General features: G+C 48.9%; 1 protein-coding gene across 6 annotated transcripts in view; it reads left to right on the forward strand.

Moving 5' to 3' along the window:
• LOC120404150 (perforin-1-like) overlaps positions 1-16,139 on the forward strand; it is a 76,517-nt gene that overhangs the window by 5,815 nt on the left and 54,563 nt on the right. For 4 of the 6 annotated variants that reach the window (XM_039536155.1, XM_039536158.1, XM_039536157.1 and 1 more), the window contains exons 3-4: positions 4,812-4,882; positions 5,440-6,006. In XM_039536155.1, coding sequence (XP_039392089.1) covers positions 5,480-6,006 — 527 coding nt within the window. In that variant the 5' untranslated portion in view covers positions 4,812-4,882; positions 5,440-5,479. Of the gene's footprint in view, positions 1-1,158; positions 1,274-4,811; positions 4,883-5,439; positions 6,007-16,139 lie in introns of those variants that run through there. The other 2 variants (XM_039536154.1, XM_039536159.1) reach the window with 2 other exon arrangements.

Here is a 16,139-nt window from a genome sequence, read left to right on the forward strand (position 1 = left end):
CCAAGCCCCGCCCATGTCCTTTGTCTTCTGTCCAGGTAAACAGTGTTGCATTGGCCTCCTCTCCTCTCAGCTTCTCCTCTCATCCGTCCATCGTTCTTCTCTGTCTGGAACCGGCTGGTCAGGTCACCGGGGTCCTCTCTCTGCAGCCCATTGTCCTCCTGCTGCCCAGAACCATCTGTGGCATCTGAGCTGGGTCTCCCAGTCACCCATTGCTGGGTTATCCATTCTCCAGGCCATTGGCTGGGGTCCCAAGTTCCATCGCTGGTCCCTCTAACAACAACCTCTTTCTCCCATTAATTGGTTAAACCAGTAACACCCATGGAAACTGAGTCCCACCACCTCCGCATGCAAACCACTGAAAAACAGAAAATCCCCCACTTCATCACAACAGGCATTGGGGTGCCTGCAACTGGATTCTCGTTAATTAAGGTTCTCTCTGTTTCTCTTCTCTTAGGGAGGATCGGAGACCAAAGAGCCCCTCTCTGGTCAGGGATCCCATCGCACCGGCCATGCCCAGATCTGGTGCTTCATCCCACTCCTCCTCCTCCTTCTTCTCCTGGGGGGTCTCGCCCCAGTGCTAAATCAGCAAGTCTGAGGTGTTCGATGAGAACGTGGCATCTCTGCCTGCGTACAGCCTGGCGGGGAGGCCATCGACGTGACCATGCTGGGTGGACCCCAGCCTGTGGTGCAGCCTGAACAATCCCTGGGAATGGGAGGCTGCTGTCACTTCACCTGCTTGGCACGGGGGTGGCAGGCCTGGTGGTGATTGTAGTGTCCCTACCCCACCTCCTCACCCTGTGCTTGGATCCCACACAGCCCAGGAAACCATCACAGTGAGGGACTGCAGAGCTCTGTGCTGGCCTCAGTGGGCAGCAGGTGTCCCCAGCCCTGAGATCAGTGGGGCGGGCAGGGGAGTGGATTGGGCTTCCCTGGCCCCAGCATCAGAGTAGAGAAGGGAATTGGGGGACTCTGTCCCCAGGAATGGTGCGGATCGGGGGTCTTCCCAGCCCCTGAGAGGGCAGGGGGCTCACCCGAGGGTGGTAGGAGAGGTGGGAGGTCAGGCTGTGCCTTTGCCCAGACTGGAAGAGGGAGGAGAGAGGGGCCTCAGGAGAAGGGGTGTGGTGGGGGTGTGGCCTCAGGGAAGGGGGCGGAGCATCCCAGAGAAAATTAGAAGTCAGCACCTAGGACTGTATTTATATGGCACAAGGCAAACCCAGGTAACCAGAGGCCTCTTTAGGAGCTGGGAATCATTCTTGCTTCTGCCACAGACAAGGTAGGTGCTGTTTAGTTATTGTAAAACATTTGAAAATGTAGAAGAGAAACACTGGGGTGAAATTCTGAGTTCCTTGGAGAGAGAGGGGGGAGATCCGCCTCCAGGATCTGACCCCACTTCCCGAGCTGGTGCCCGGGTGCCCAGGCAGAGCAGCGGAGGAGGATAAAGGAACTGCAGCACTGACTCCGCTGCCCCAGGGTGTCTCGCTGCGTGGAAGCCCCTCAGCCCCCCACTAACCCCTGAACCTCTCCTTGGCCCCCATTCTACCCCAAGTGCCCTTCCCCCATTTCTTCCCCCACTCCCTCTTGCCCCCCAGCTCCCCTCACCCTGCCCAATGAATAATTCCTTCCTGACCCCCAGATCCCAGCACATGCCTGGGGGCAGGGAGAGGGTGTGGCCGCTGTTACTGCTCAAGAAAGAGATCGTGGAGTCACTGTGGAGAGTTCTCTGAAAACATCCACTCAATGTGCAGCGGCAGTGAAAAAAGCCAACAGAATGCTGGGAATCATTAAGAAAGGGAGAGATAATAGGACAGAAAATATCATCTTGCCTCTATGTAAATCCCTGGTACGCCCACATCTTGAATACTACGTGCAGCTGTGGTCGCCCCATTTCAAAAAAGATCTATTAGAATTGGGAAAGGTTCAGAAAAGGGCAACAAAAATGATGAGGGGTCTGGAATGGCTTCCGTATGGGTAGACATTAATAAAACTGTGTCTTTTCAGCATGGAATTGAGATGGCTAAGGGGAGATATGATTGAGGTCTATAAAATCATGGCTGGTGTAGAGAAAGTAGATAAGGAAGTGTTGTTTACTCCTTCTCATAACACAAGAACTAGGGGTCACCAAATGAAATTAATAGGCAACTGGTTTAAAACAAATAAAAGGAAGTATTTCTTCACACAACACACAGTCACCTGTGGAACTCCTTGCCAGAGGATGTTGTGAAGGTCAACTCTATAACAGGGTTCAAAAAACAACTAGATAAATGCATGGAGGACAGGTCCATCAATGGCGATTAGCAGGATGGGCAGGGATGGTGTCCCTGGCCTCTGTTTGCCAGAAGCTGGGAGTGGGCGACAGGGGATGGATCACTTGATGATTCCCTGTTCTGTTCACTCCCTCTGGGGCACCGGGCACTAGCTACTATCAGCAGACAGGATACTGGGCTAGATGGACCTTAGTCTGACCCAGTATGGCCGCTCTTATGTTCTTATGCACACAAGATGTGGGGAAGTGAGAGGGCCTATTTCTCCCCTCCCTCGGCACTGGAACAAACATGGGGGGCAGAAAGCGGGACTCAGGGCACCCCCAGATCCTGGAACAAACACAGGTAGGGGGACTCAGGTCGCCCACAGATCACGGCATGGCCAGGGGACGGAGAGAGGGGCTCAGCCCCACCCTGTGCATAAGCACTGCCACTCACCCAGCCCCCTTGTCTCCCTTCCCCATGTTCTGCCCATCCCCACACCCAGTCCTGAGAGCAGAGGGGGGCTGCAGGTAACACACATCCCCTGAGGCGACCCAGCACCCACACACACTGGCTCCCCATCAAGTTCTCGGCTTTCAGTAGAACCCAAGAGTCCTGGCTCCCATCCCCGTGACTGGGATCTCGTGTGGGGGGGCACCCTGATATTTCTCAATCTGGGCAAACTGCAAAGAATGGGGTAGACAATCCCCAAAACTGGTGGTTCTTCTAATACATAGATTCACCAAACCAGCAATAAAACAGCGTCTGCAATAACTTACTGGTTACTCAGAAGCCAAAACAGCTCCCTTAAAGAACCAGCCTTGGGCTGCAATCCAGACAGCCAAGTGAAATATGATGAGGATTACTGAAAATCTTGCTCATCATATAAAATATTCTCCCACTCCCAAAGAATCAGACAACCAGCTCAGTGAATATTTCAGCTCTTACCCAAATGCACTTACAGCCAACGCTTGTGAACTAAACTAAACTTTATTAAAAAAGGAAAGAGAGGGGATTGGTTAAAAGATCATTATCCAGCCAGCTATGAATAGAGTTCTTAGGTCAGTTTCATAGTAAAGATGGTGAGCTTCAGAATTGCAAAGAGTCCTTTCCTGAATCTGTTCATCAGGTTATAATCCCAAATAGACAGGCCAATGTCCAATATCAGCGTGATCCAGACTGGAGCTGGAGACCTCAGTCTTGGGAATCAAACTTCCCCCATGAAGCTTAAGCAGACCTGAGATTACAGGATCATGGCCCAAGAGTTCTTTTATAGTTCTCTGGCAGCATCTGGACAGTGGACATTCCTTGGGGGAATAATAGGTGACTATCATGGCTTTGAAATAAGACCTTCTATTTCCAAAGGACCACCGGTAATTAGCTGCCTGGATTAACATAAAGCAACTGCCCGCCTTCTGCCATTTACAAGTAATTAACTGCATACTTCAAAGAGGAATAAAGACAGTGAAATTAAATGTTAACATCTCCTTTGGGTCTCTGAATTAACAAAATATAGTGACAGACAGGAACTGTTTGGTTACATTGTCAACCTCTAACAGTATATATGTAAACACACAAAAACCACAATGATTACCTCCTAATATGTCTCTAAAGTTTGAATATGGGCTAGTTAGTCTGCTAATGTTTAACCCCTTCTGACACCATGTCTCCCACTCCTCTTCTGACCCCTAGACCCCACTCCCCTCCCTGAGCCACAGAAAGAACCCAGGAGCCCTGGCTCCCAGCTCCCCGTTCTAACTGCTAGACCCCACTCCCCTCCCACAAGGGGAGCCCCAATCCCAGCCCCTCCCCTGCTCTAATGCTTAGACCCAAGTCCAATCCCAGAGCAAAGGAAAATATCCAGGAGTCCAGATTCCCAGCTCCCACCACCACCCCCTGCTCTAACCACTAGATCCTGCTCCACTCCCAGAGCCAGGGAAAGCACCCAGAAGTCCAGACTCAGACCCCACTCCCCTCCCTGAGCCAGGGATAGAATTCAGCAGTCCTGGCTCCCTGGCTCCCCTCTCTAGCCTGCCTGACCCCACTCCAGATTTATAATTGTATCACTGGTATAAAGATTTGGCCGTTCCCCCCAGCTAGTTCCCCCTCACTCCCCCTTCTCCCCCTGATCCTCCTGGATTTGTTCGGGGGGGGGATTTTGCTGTATGTGGGGGTCCCTCTTTCTGCCTGCTCTGCCTCCTGATTGACGAACCCAGGGAGCTCAGAAGAGCTCAGCTCCCTGCACTCTGATCCAGCTGACATCTGCATCTGGGTGGCCCCTGGAAACACCGCCACTCCAGCCCACTCCAGCCCAGCTGCTGTGATCCCCACACGGGAGCCCTGTGCTTTGCTGCAGACAGGTAACCCAGGGGGCAGGGGAGCCTGATGGACGTGCTGGGGAGCAGCAGTCTGTGTAGGTGTGGGGACATCACCGTACCCAGTACCCATGCCAGTGCTCCCCAGAGCTCTCTGGGTGGCTGTTCCCCCGCTGCCGCACCCCAGAGGTGGCTGCAACTCAGCGACGGGTGAGCTGTCTCTGGACAATATAATTGTCTGGTTGTTCCCCAGCTGTCCCTTCCCAGAGCTGGCTGCATCTCAGTGCCAGGTGAAGGAGTCTGGCACATACAGCGATTTAGGAGGTAAGACTTGAAGGGAATTGAGGACCTTCATGCGGGTGTGCACCCTTCTGTCTCTCTCTCGTCCTGCTGGAGGGAACGGGGCTGTGAGTATTTCAGGAAGGTCACCCTACTGCCTGCAGCTCACATGGGGGATTCAGTTCCCAGCACAACGAGGGGAGATTCACCTTGGGGGTGGGGTGGGAAGAGGGGTTTACACAGGTGCTTATCTGCACAGCTATCTATTGTATGGAATGAGAACTATTCACCCATGTGTCTCATGTCCCCTACTACACACAACTAAACCAACTGCCCCCTACTGGACAGAATCAGAACTGCCAGATTGTATGTGTCCTAGTTCCTGTACTGCTCACACCAAGCAACAACTCTCCTTCAGAATCAGAGGGAAATAGGGTAGGCAGGCTATAGCATAGGTTGTTGGAGAGCTCTTCTCTCAGATCCAGGGAGGATCATAGCAGCATGGAGGCTGCTGTGATGCTGCTAGGATGTGTTGTGCCTGTGGAACTGCCTGCCACTAGATTTTCATTAATGAAGCCTCTCTCTGTTTTTTCTCCCTCTAGGGAGGCTCAGAGACCGAAAACTGCTCTCAGGTGCGGGGCCATGGCAAGATCCGGTGTCTTCAAACCTCTGCTCCTCCTCTTCCTTCTCCCTTCAGTCTCTCCTGACTGCTACACGGGTACAGCTGAGGAGTGCGATGAGCCCGTGCCCTTCGTGCCTGCGCACAACTTGGTGGGGAATGGCATTGACATCACCACGCTGGAATTGACGGGGGCCAATCTGGTGGACACCAGCCAGTGGCGCCACTCAAATGGCACCTGCACCCTCTGCGAGAACCGGCTGCAGGGACGGCAGAAGCAGAGGCTGCCGCTGGCCGTGGTGGACTGGACAGTCCACATCTCATGTAACCGGGAGTTCAGCAGCTCAGTGGATGAGTCAGCTGCAGCTGTGGGCCAGGCACTGGCATTCGATGTGAACAATGACTGGAAGAAGGACCTGGAGCTGCTAGAGGATTCCCAGGGCCCAGCCTTGAGGGGGTCCCAATCCCAGCTCACCAGCTACGCTTACCAGAAGCAGCTGCAGGACAAGTACATGTTCATACGCCACGAGATGCCCTGTGTGTATTACAGGTGAGAATCCCAGGCCTGGCCCCTGCCCCACCCTGCTCCCGGCAGCACGTTGTTCCCTGCTGCCCCCGCCACCCTGCTCTGTGCAGCCCAGCGCCCCCTACTGCTGCAGCGGGGTAATGGGGTAGCACTGACTGCAAGAGGAGAGCGCCTCCTACTGCGCCCCCACCTGCCAGGGAACCCACGCAGTGAGCTCTGGGGAAGTGGGGCCAGTTTGTTCAGGGAAAGGTGCCGGGAGTCTCTCTGGTTGGCTCCTAACTCTTCTCTCTTTCCCCTCTGGGCAGGTTGAGACTCACCCAAGACCCCCCACTGGTGCCCCAGTTCGCCAGGGCCCTGAGCAGCCTCCCATCCAGGTCCGACTCAGCCACATACCGGCTCTTCCTGGCCAAGTACGGTACCCACTACGTGAGTCAGGCAGACCTGGGGGGGCGCGTGCGGCAGCTGACGGCCATCCCGACCTGCCGGGCAGCGCTGGAAGGGCTGACAGCCAATGAAATCAAGGATCACCTGCACTCACAATTGCTGCAAAACCTGGGCTTGAGACAGTCCAGCAAGAGGAGCAGCCAGGTCAGGGGGAGCTCTGAGGTGTCCAACGTGGAGAAGCGCATCCAGGTGACGGGTGGCCACAGCTACTCCAAGCAGCTCTTCTCCACCAAGCAAGACGCCAGCTCCTTCTCGACCTGGATGGAGAGCCTCAAAACCAGCCCCGACCTGGTCTCCTACTCTCTGATGCCCATCCACACCTTGGTGAGACCGGGCGACCGCAGGCAGGAGCTGCTGAAGCAGGCGGTGAAGGAGTACGTTGTTGAGCGGGGGCACAGGAACAGTTGCCCTCGTAGCTGCCCACAAGGGGGCCAGGCCGACTCCTTGGACCCCTGCAAATGCTACTGCTCTGGCAACCCCCTCACTGACTCCATGTGCTGCTCACTCAAGCGGGGCATGGCCCGGCTGAGGGTCCACGTACTGCGGGCCAAAGACCTATGGGGGGACCCCACGTCCGCCACCGACGCCTACGTCAAGGTTTTCTTCCAAGATCGGCCGCTGCAGACGGACCGCATTGATGGAAATAATGACCCCGCCTGGAACAAAGACCTGGACTTTGGGCCGCTGACGCTACCAGCTCAGCCCCAAATGCAAATAGAGGTGTGGGACAGCGACAATTGGTACGATGACCTCCTGGGCCGCTGCAACACAGATCTCGAAGTCGGCAGAAGTGTCACACTCAGCTGCAACCTTGACAACGGCCACTTGTCGTATTCGTACACGCTGGAGTGCGGGCCCAACCTAGGGGGCAACAACTGCCATGAGTACGTGCCTGTGAGTGGCTGAGGGGCTAAAACCCAGGAGTCCTGGCTCCCAGCCCCCCTGCTCTAACCCACTAGCCCCCACTCCCTTTCCCGAGCGTTACCAAGTCTCCCAAGAGAATAAAGCGGCTACACTTTTCCAAACTAACCCTGCCCATCTCAGAGAGAGTGCAGGGGTGTGTTTAGACAAATCCCTTTGTTGTTTTTAGTAGGTTTAGTTTTGCTGCTTCTAACTGGAAGTCCCACACTGAAACCATGAAACTAATAAACGTGTGTGTACTCTGGCATAATTTTGTTTTTATTTAAAAAGTTCTTCTCACCCTCGCCAGTCATCATGGGCTCTGTTGCCTCCTTATGGCACATGCCTATGTTGAAGTACATCCCGGAGCAGGACAAGCAGTTGGCACATAGTGTGCATTGAACTTGCAGGTCAGAAAGTTCCCAAATTTGGGGATGTTTTGTTCATTGAACAGGAGTGGGGATTGGAGGCTTCTCAAATTCTAATGACGGGAGTCTACACTGGCACCGGTCGATCACCGAATCCACTCCTCCACCCCTTTTTCAACTGGAACAGTGTGTTGAAGTCCCCTAGTACAAAAAAGCCCCAAAACAAGCCGCCCGCCAGAACAACAGCCCCTGGTGACTCTAAAAGAATTAAAACAACTTTTGAAAAAAGGCAAGCCCAGTTCCAACAGTGCTGAACAGATCAATGACACTATATTGACATGATACTTAAGATCCCGAAGAGAAGAAAACACTGAAGCAACGGCTGCATCAGCATTTCAACTCAAAACCCAATGTTAAATGTTTTCATTTTTGAAAATATATCAATTCTGATGGGGGCTTATGAAAAGGGCTCCCAGAGAGAATTTTAATATTAAAAATATACCAGAATGCCAGGTGCCCCAGAGGGGATGAACAGAACAGGGAATCATCAAGTTATCCCCTGTCGCACATTTCCAGGTTCTAGCAAACAGAGGCTAGGGACACCATCCTGGCTAATAGCCATTGAGGGATGTATCCTCCATTAACTTATCGAGTTCTCTTCTGAACCCTGCTATGGTCTTGGCCTTCACAGCGTCGCCTGGCAAAGAGTTGACATTGAGGGTTCAGGGCGTTGACAATTTAAATGCCATTCGGACGCTGGGCAGAGATGACTGGGCCCTTCTGAGATGCTGGAAGGGGTAAATCCGGCCCCAGGGCAGGCGATTGGCTGGCTTGGCGGGGGGTGGGGAATGGGACATGGGGCCTTGCCTCTCTCGGGGGTGCTGGCTCCAACCCAGCCCCAGGGCAGGGCACTGGCTGACTCATGGGTGGGTGGGGAATGGGGCCTTTCCCCTCTAGGGACCGTCGGCTCCTATCTTAACCCAAGAGCCACACGCCTTTGCCCACCCAAGGGGTGAGTGAGATGCAGCTGCCTCTGGGGCGGAGCAGAGGGGACCTGTCAGGGTGTGGCCATTTCCTTCCCATTTCAAAGGGAACTTCGCAGTCCACATCAAAGCCCCCAGGTGCAGGTTGTGCGGGGGCTGGGACTGGGCTGCAGATGCAGGCAGGATGCTGGGGGCTCCTGGGGCTTGACTCTTTGTGGCCACATGACTCACGGGCTGCCAGTAAGCGTCTGAGAAGAGGCGGCACCGGGATGTGGCCAGAAGGCCCCCGAGCAGACAGCCCTCCGCAGCTCCCACCCCTCCCAGTGGAGAGTAGGAGAATCAAGACCACAGAAGTCAGCAGAGCAGGTGCAAAGAGAAACAAACATCAGCTGGATTGTTTAACAGGTGGGGAAATTGAGGCAGGGAGAGGGTGGGGGTAGGCCAAGGTCAGGGAGCTGGGGATAGAACCCAGGCATCCTGGCTCCCAGCCCCACCCTCCTCTAACCCACTAGACCCCACTCCTCTCCCAGAGCCGAGGAGGAAACTCTAGTGGGTTAAATCTGTGGGGCCTTGTACAGCAGACACAGAAGAAGGAAGGACACTGAGAGCCTTTGCAAAGGAAAATAGTCTGTGGAGCCCTTTACTGTACCAGTAGCGATATCCCCATTCCCAGCTGGCCCCAGAGCCGGGGGGCTCATTGGGAACGGGCCATGGGGCCTTTCCCCTCTAGGGGGCACCAAACTCCACCCTTCCCCAACACAGCTACCAAATGCCCAGACATTCCCAACACAGTCGCCTCCCACCCTTCTGGCTGGCTTGGGCTGATGGGCTATGTTATTCGTGGCCTTTCCTGTCAAGGGGGTGCTACTGATCCAGCCCCAGGTTGGGCGGGGGGGACTTTACCTTGTGTTTTCATAAGGAACCATCTGGGGCCGGGGGAGAGGACAAGTGGATAGAGATGGGCCAGAGCTGCTGGGGTTCCTACAGATCCTGTCTCCCAGAAGACCTGTCAAGGCTGATCCCCACTCTGGCACTTCGAGTGCAGAAGGTGGGGGCCCGCAAGGACTCCAAAAATTAATACTGGCCACTCCAGGCTTGTATTACACTCCCAAGGTTACAGCTTTTCTCTGACCATGGCTTGGTAAGTGCTGCCACCACCCAAATGCAAACCCCTTGGAACCCAGGAAAGCGCACTTGGGAATTCCTTTCTGTGGGGTACCCTCAAGCCCTTTCACCCCCCCTTCCAGGGAAGAGCTGAGAAAGGGAAAAAAAGAAATCAGCTGTTCCCACCAGCTAATTAATAACATGTGCACAAACCTCTTAGGACATAAAAATCCAAATCCTGTTCTTAAAAAGGTAAATTTTATTAAAAACAAAAAGAAAGAAAATACATCTGGAATTTAGGCTTTTACTAGATTTAAAAAACCCACTTACAAAAATTAAACATCAAGAATAACGTTCTTGAGGTCCAGCTGAAAGGTTACAGCAAAACAAAAGCATTTGGGGTTAGCACAGAGGAGTCCACTAGCCATAAGAAATAAACAGAAATAAACCCAAGGAGGTCAGGAATGTCTTTCTAAACATTCCTGACCTCCTTACACACCTGGGGGGTCCAAATAAATAGTTCCAGGTGTTATGCTTATAAGACGCACACAGGATCTTTTTCAGGGGATAAGGCAATACGCTGCATTTATTGAAGATACAACAATTAGCATATGCATTCAATCACACACACATACACACACTGTCCCGCCAAAGCGAGCAGGAGCGGCTAACGGGGAGTTTGGCGAAGGACTTCTCCAGGTGAAGAAGGAGCGATTGCGGGACCCTTCGGGTAAGTCTGTTGTCTGTAGTGTTTGTCTTTGTGGTGTGCTTGCTGCTTGACTGAAATATACCATGTGGTCTGTTTGGGGGACCGTGTGCTGACCGTGTGTGTGCTGAGCCTAGCGGCCTGCTAGGCGAGGCTGAGAGCTAGGAGCTTCTTGACGAGGCAGCCAATCAACCCTTAACCAGGGGGCAGGGCTACTCAGGCAGAGCAGGGCTTTAAAAAGCCTGGTCCTAAGCAACCAGAGGAGCTAGTGAACAGGGGAGTTTGGCGAGGGGGTTTACAGGGGGAGTGTGAGCAGGGGCTAGATACACCTAACATTCTTTGCACTTAAAGGTCAAAACGCCACTTGATAAAAACGAAGCACCAACAAGGGAACAAGCTTCAGGAGTAAAAAGACAATGCAGGCAGAAGTCCAGCAACAGAGTGGGAGCTACCCAGTTTATTGCACCCAATGCAGCATGTATGACTGATGTGTGCATTCGGTGCAAGGAGCTCCTGGCCCTCAGAGACCGTGTACGGACTTGGAGACCAGGGTGGTTGAGCTTGAGGAGCTGAGGGACACAGAGAGGTACATAGATGAGACTTTCTGGGACACAATAGAACGGTCCCACCCCCAGTCTGACAGCCTCTGTGCTGCTGAGGAGGATGAAAGCCTCAGGGAAGGAGAACATCCAACTGGAGCAGAGGTTAACGATCCCATCGTTGGGACCCTCCTTCCAGATGATGTTGCGGTATCTTCTCACACTGAGGATACTTCTCCGGGGGAGGGAACTCCAGTTATTGGGAAGAGACAGGTATTAGTAATAGGCGATTCGATCATTAGAAACAGAGATAGCTGGTTTTGCGATGACTGGGAGAACCACATGGTGACTTGCCTGCCTGGTGCGAAGGTTGTGGATCTCTTGAGACATCTAGAAAGGCTTATGTGCGGTGTTGTGGAGGTACTGGTGGTCACGGTACATGTTGGTACCAGTGACATAGGGAAGGATAGTAGAAAGGTCCTGCAGGCCAAATTTAGGCTGCTAGGTAAGAGATTGAAGTCCAGGACCTCCATGGTAGCATTCTCTGAAATGCTTCCAGTTCTACATGCAGGGCCAGTTAGGCAGGCAGAACTGCAGGGTCTCAATGTGTGGATGAGACAATGGTGTAGAGAGGAGGGGGTTAGATTTATTAGGAACTGGGGAAGCTTTGGGGAGAGGAGGAGCCTATACAGTAAGGATGGGCTCCACCTAAACCAAAATGGAAGCAGATTGCTGGTGCTCAAAATTAAAAAGGTCGTAGGACAGTTTTTAAACTAGGGGCAGGGGGAAAAGCCAACAGGTGCGGAGGAGCATGTGGTTTGGACATCCCTTAGGGGAGGATCTATAACTGGAGAATCCCTATGTCCTAATAAGGAGGAGAGGATGGAAGATGATAAAATACAGGGAGGCTCTGATGAGAAACAGTCACATGAAAAAAAAGTCCCATTCAATTACATCATGCGATGGGGACAGCCAAAAAATTTTAAGTTTTTAAAATGCTTATATACCAATGCTAAATAAAAAGATGGGTGAACTAGAGTGTCTGGTATTAAATGAGGATATTGATATAATAGGCATCACTGAAACCTGGTGGAATGAGGATAATCAATGGGACACAGTAATACCAGGATACAAAATATATATCGGAAGGACAGAACAGGTTGCGCTGGTGGGGGAGTGGCACTGCATGTGAAAGACAGCGTAGAGTCAAAAGAAGTAAAAATCTTAAATGAACTAAACTGTACTATAGAATCTCTATGGATAGTAATTCCATGCTTGGAAAATAAGAATATAGCAGTAGGGATATATTACAGACCACCTGACCAGGATGGTGTTAGTGAATCTGAAATGCTCAGGGAGATTAGAGAGGCTATTAAAATAAAAAACTCAATAATAATAATGGGAGATTTCAGCTATCCCCATATTGACTGGGTACATGTCACCTCAGGAAGGGATGCTGAGATAAAGTTTCTTGACACCTTAAATGACAGCTTCTTGGAGCAGCTGGTCCTGGACCCCACAAGACTAGAGGCAATTCTTGATTTAGTCCTAAGTGGAGCACAGGATCAGGTCCAAGAGGTCAATATAGCTGGACCACTTGGTAATAGTGACCATAATATAATTAAATTTAACATCCCTGTGGCAGGGGAAACACCCCAGCGGCCCAACACTGTAGCATTTAATTTCAGAAAGGGGAACTACACAAAAATGAGGAGGTTAGTTATACAGAAATTAAAAGGTACAGCACCAAAAGTAAAATCCCTGCAAGCTGCATGGAAACTTTTTAAAGACACCATAATAGAGGATCAATTTAATGTATACCCCCAAATTAAAAAACATAGTAAGAGAACCAAAAAAGAGCCACCGTGGCTAAACAACAAAGTAAAAGAAGCACTGAGAGGCCAAAAGGTGTCCTTTAAAAAGTGGAAGTTGAATCCTAGTGAGGAAAATAGAAAGGAGCATAAACTCTGGCAAATGAAGTGTAAAAATACAATTAGACAGGCCAAAAAAGAATTTGAGGAACAGTTAGCCAAAGACTCAAAAAGTAATAGCAAAAAAATTTTTAAGTACATCAGAAGCAGGAAGTCTGCTAAATAACCAGTGGGACCACTGGATGATAGAGGTGCTAAAGGACCACTCAAGGACGATAAGGCCATTGTGGAAAAATTAAATGAATTCCTTGCATCGGTATTCACGGCTCAGGATGTGAAGGAGATTCTGAAACCTGAGCCATTCTTTTTAGGTGACAGATCAGAGGAACTGTCCCAGACTGAGGTGTCATTAAAGGAGGTATTGGAACAAATTGATAAATTAAACAGCAATAAGTCACCAGCAGCAGATGGTATTCACCCAAGAGTTCTGAAGGAACTCAGATATGAAATTGCAGAACTACTAACTGTAGTCTGTAACTTATCATTTAAATCAGCTTCTGTACCAGATGAATGGAGAATAGCTAATGTGACGCCAATTTTTAAATAGGGCTCCAGAGGTGATCCTGGCAATCCAGCCTGTAAGCCTGACTTCATTACTGGGCAAACTGGTTGAAACTATAATAAAGAACAATATTGTCAGACATATAGATGAACATAATTTATTGAGGAAGAATCAACATAGTTTTAGTAAAAGGAAATCATGCCTCGCCAATCTACTAGAATTCTCTGAGGGGGTTAACAAGCATGTGGACAAAGGGGATCCAGTGGATATAGTGTACTTAGATTTTCAGAAAGCCTTTGACAAGGTCCCTCACCAAAGGCTCTTAGCCAAAGTAAGCTGCCAAGGGATAAGAGGGAAGGTGCTCTCATGGACTGGTAACTGGTTAAAAGATAGGAAACAAAGGGTAGGAATAAATGCTCAGTTTTCAGAATGGAGAGCAGTAAATAATGGTGTCCCCCAGGGGTCTGTTCTGGGACCAGTCCTATTCAACATATTAATAAATGATCTGGAAAAAGGGGTAAACAATGACGTGGAAAAATTTGCAGATGATACAAAATTACTAAAGATAGTTAAGACCAAGGCAGACTGATGTCAAAGTTAGACTCAGGACTCACAGTTTTATCAGGACTCACCCGTTATACAATACTTTGGCCTAATTATTAATTGTATCCCACATACAGGATCCTAGTGAGATGCCTTTACTACAGGGCTTTGGAGCAACAGGCATGGATAAGCATACCCACTTTTGAGGAGTCCACTTGGTACAACCTCTAGTGTCCAATAGTTTCCCTTCCTCCCCAGCCCACTGGCTTGAGGTCTGAGGTAGCCAGAAGGATCCCAGGTGCAATCTGTGGAGTGGGCTAACTTTCCATATCTTTGCTTCCAGAGCCTGTTGGTGTGCAATTTTAACAACAATTTCTTCACTTAACAAATTTTGTCTTACCGTACTGGAGACATACTGCATTCAGTTATATTGATAGGTATTAAACAATTTTTTTTTTTGCTTTAACAGATGTATCAAAACCTTTTTTTTATATTACCCAAAACATTTTATGTTCTAAATATCTGCATTTCAGTACATTTCATAGCTATTGAAGTATGTTTTTTTTTAACTTTCATTTGTTTTTGTAATAGGTTGTTCTGTAGCTGGTATTAGCTTTTTCTGATTTTCTGAAAGACAAAAAACATTTTTCTACCCCTTTCAGGGTGGCATTGATTGTCGCTTAAAAGATTCCTTTCTTTTACAAATACCGTTGCTGATTGCAGGCAAAACAGAGGAATTACACCCATATTTTCCTGTGCGTGTTTTTTTTTTTTTTTATAGGCAGGCCAGGTTTTAATGGCTTCTACTTTTTAAGGGTTATGGGGAAATTATTCCACTGTTGAGGTATACCACCTCATGAATTTAATAACTAAAGTTTTTCTTCTTATATAGCAGACCAAGTTTGTAATGTTTTTCCTGCTGTGTTGAGCTTTAAGTTTATTCACAGGTAATAGCTGAGAAGCATCATTACCATATTACCTTAAAGGATTTTTCCAAAAATCATACATACTATACGTTGTTACAGGGGTACTTACTAACATTACATTTATTTCAATGTTTAATACTAACAATAACATTAGCGTCAAATCTATTAAAGATATCTTGTTATACCATGTTTTGTTTTTATTTAGGCAATTTCTTTTGTGCTGGCAGTTTTCACCTTCCTTTATCAGTTAGGTAATTTGCATCAACACAGGCTTGGCTTTTGGATTCAAAGCCATCAGCAGAGCTCAGAGACTCTGTCTTAAAAGGGACACAATCAACTTTCACCAGAGTTTTGATTTCTTTCCACTTTCAACTCCTGCTTACAAAACACACAGAGATCTGAAAAAGAAAACACAATCTATTGCGGCTCTTTTTGGAGCCCTAGTAGGATTTTAATTCAGTAGCATATTTCATTTGTATTTCTTTTACCCCTTTTTACAATATACACTGTACATGTCCTAGGGAAAAAGCGCATTCCTTCTATACTACAACTTTTTTTTTTTTAAACATTAGCCATATTAATTTTTACATACGATGTAACTGTTTCTTTTTTTCTTACAGAGTTTTCATGTACCCTTATCAAAAGTGACAGTCTGATTACACAGAGCCATTTTAAGGCTTAATTTTTTAACATTGCTTCTTTTTGTTTTATGCACCTCACCTCTGCTGTTGCTTCAGAGGGGCACTGTTAAATTTTTTTTTTCTTTCACTACAGCTCTTATCTGCTATTATTACAAAAAAAACCCAAACAAACAAACAAAAAGACTCCAGAATCTCTCCCTATTCTCCTGATTTTGACTGCCCTATTGCAGCCATGACTTGGTTTTTATTTAAAAAAACATTTTAAATTTTATAAAGAATCACGTTACCCCTTAAGGGTTAAATGCTAAATCCCAAAGCCAAACAACACTAATTACCTGTGTCTTGCAAAAAGGTCTGTCAGTTTTGCAACTTTGAATTAAGAGTCAAATGAATTTTTAGTGGCATTAAAAACAAAAACAAAACCAATTTATCTTACACCTACAGAACAGGAGTTTTACAAACCAGATGTGCTGGTTTAGCTTCTTAGAACTTTACATATTTTCACAGACAAATAGATACATACACATTTTCTATTCATAGAATCATAGAATCATAGAATCATAGAATTCA

This window comes from Mauremys reevesii, linkage group 4 (assembly GCF_016161935.1).
Source record: "Mauremys reevesii isolate NIE-2019 linkage group 4, ASM1616193v1, whole genome shotgun sequence".
NCBI lineage: Eukaryota > Metazoa > Chordata > Testudines > Geoemydidae > Mauremys > Mauremys reevesii.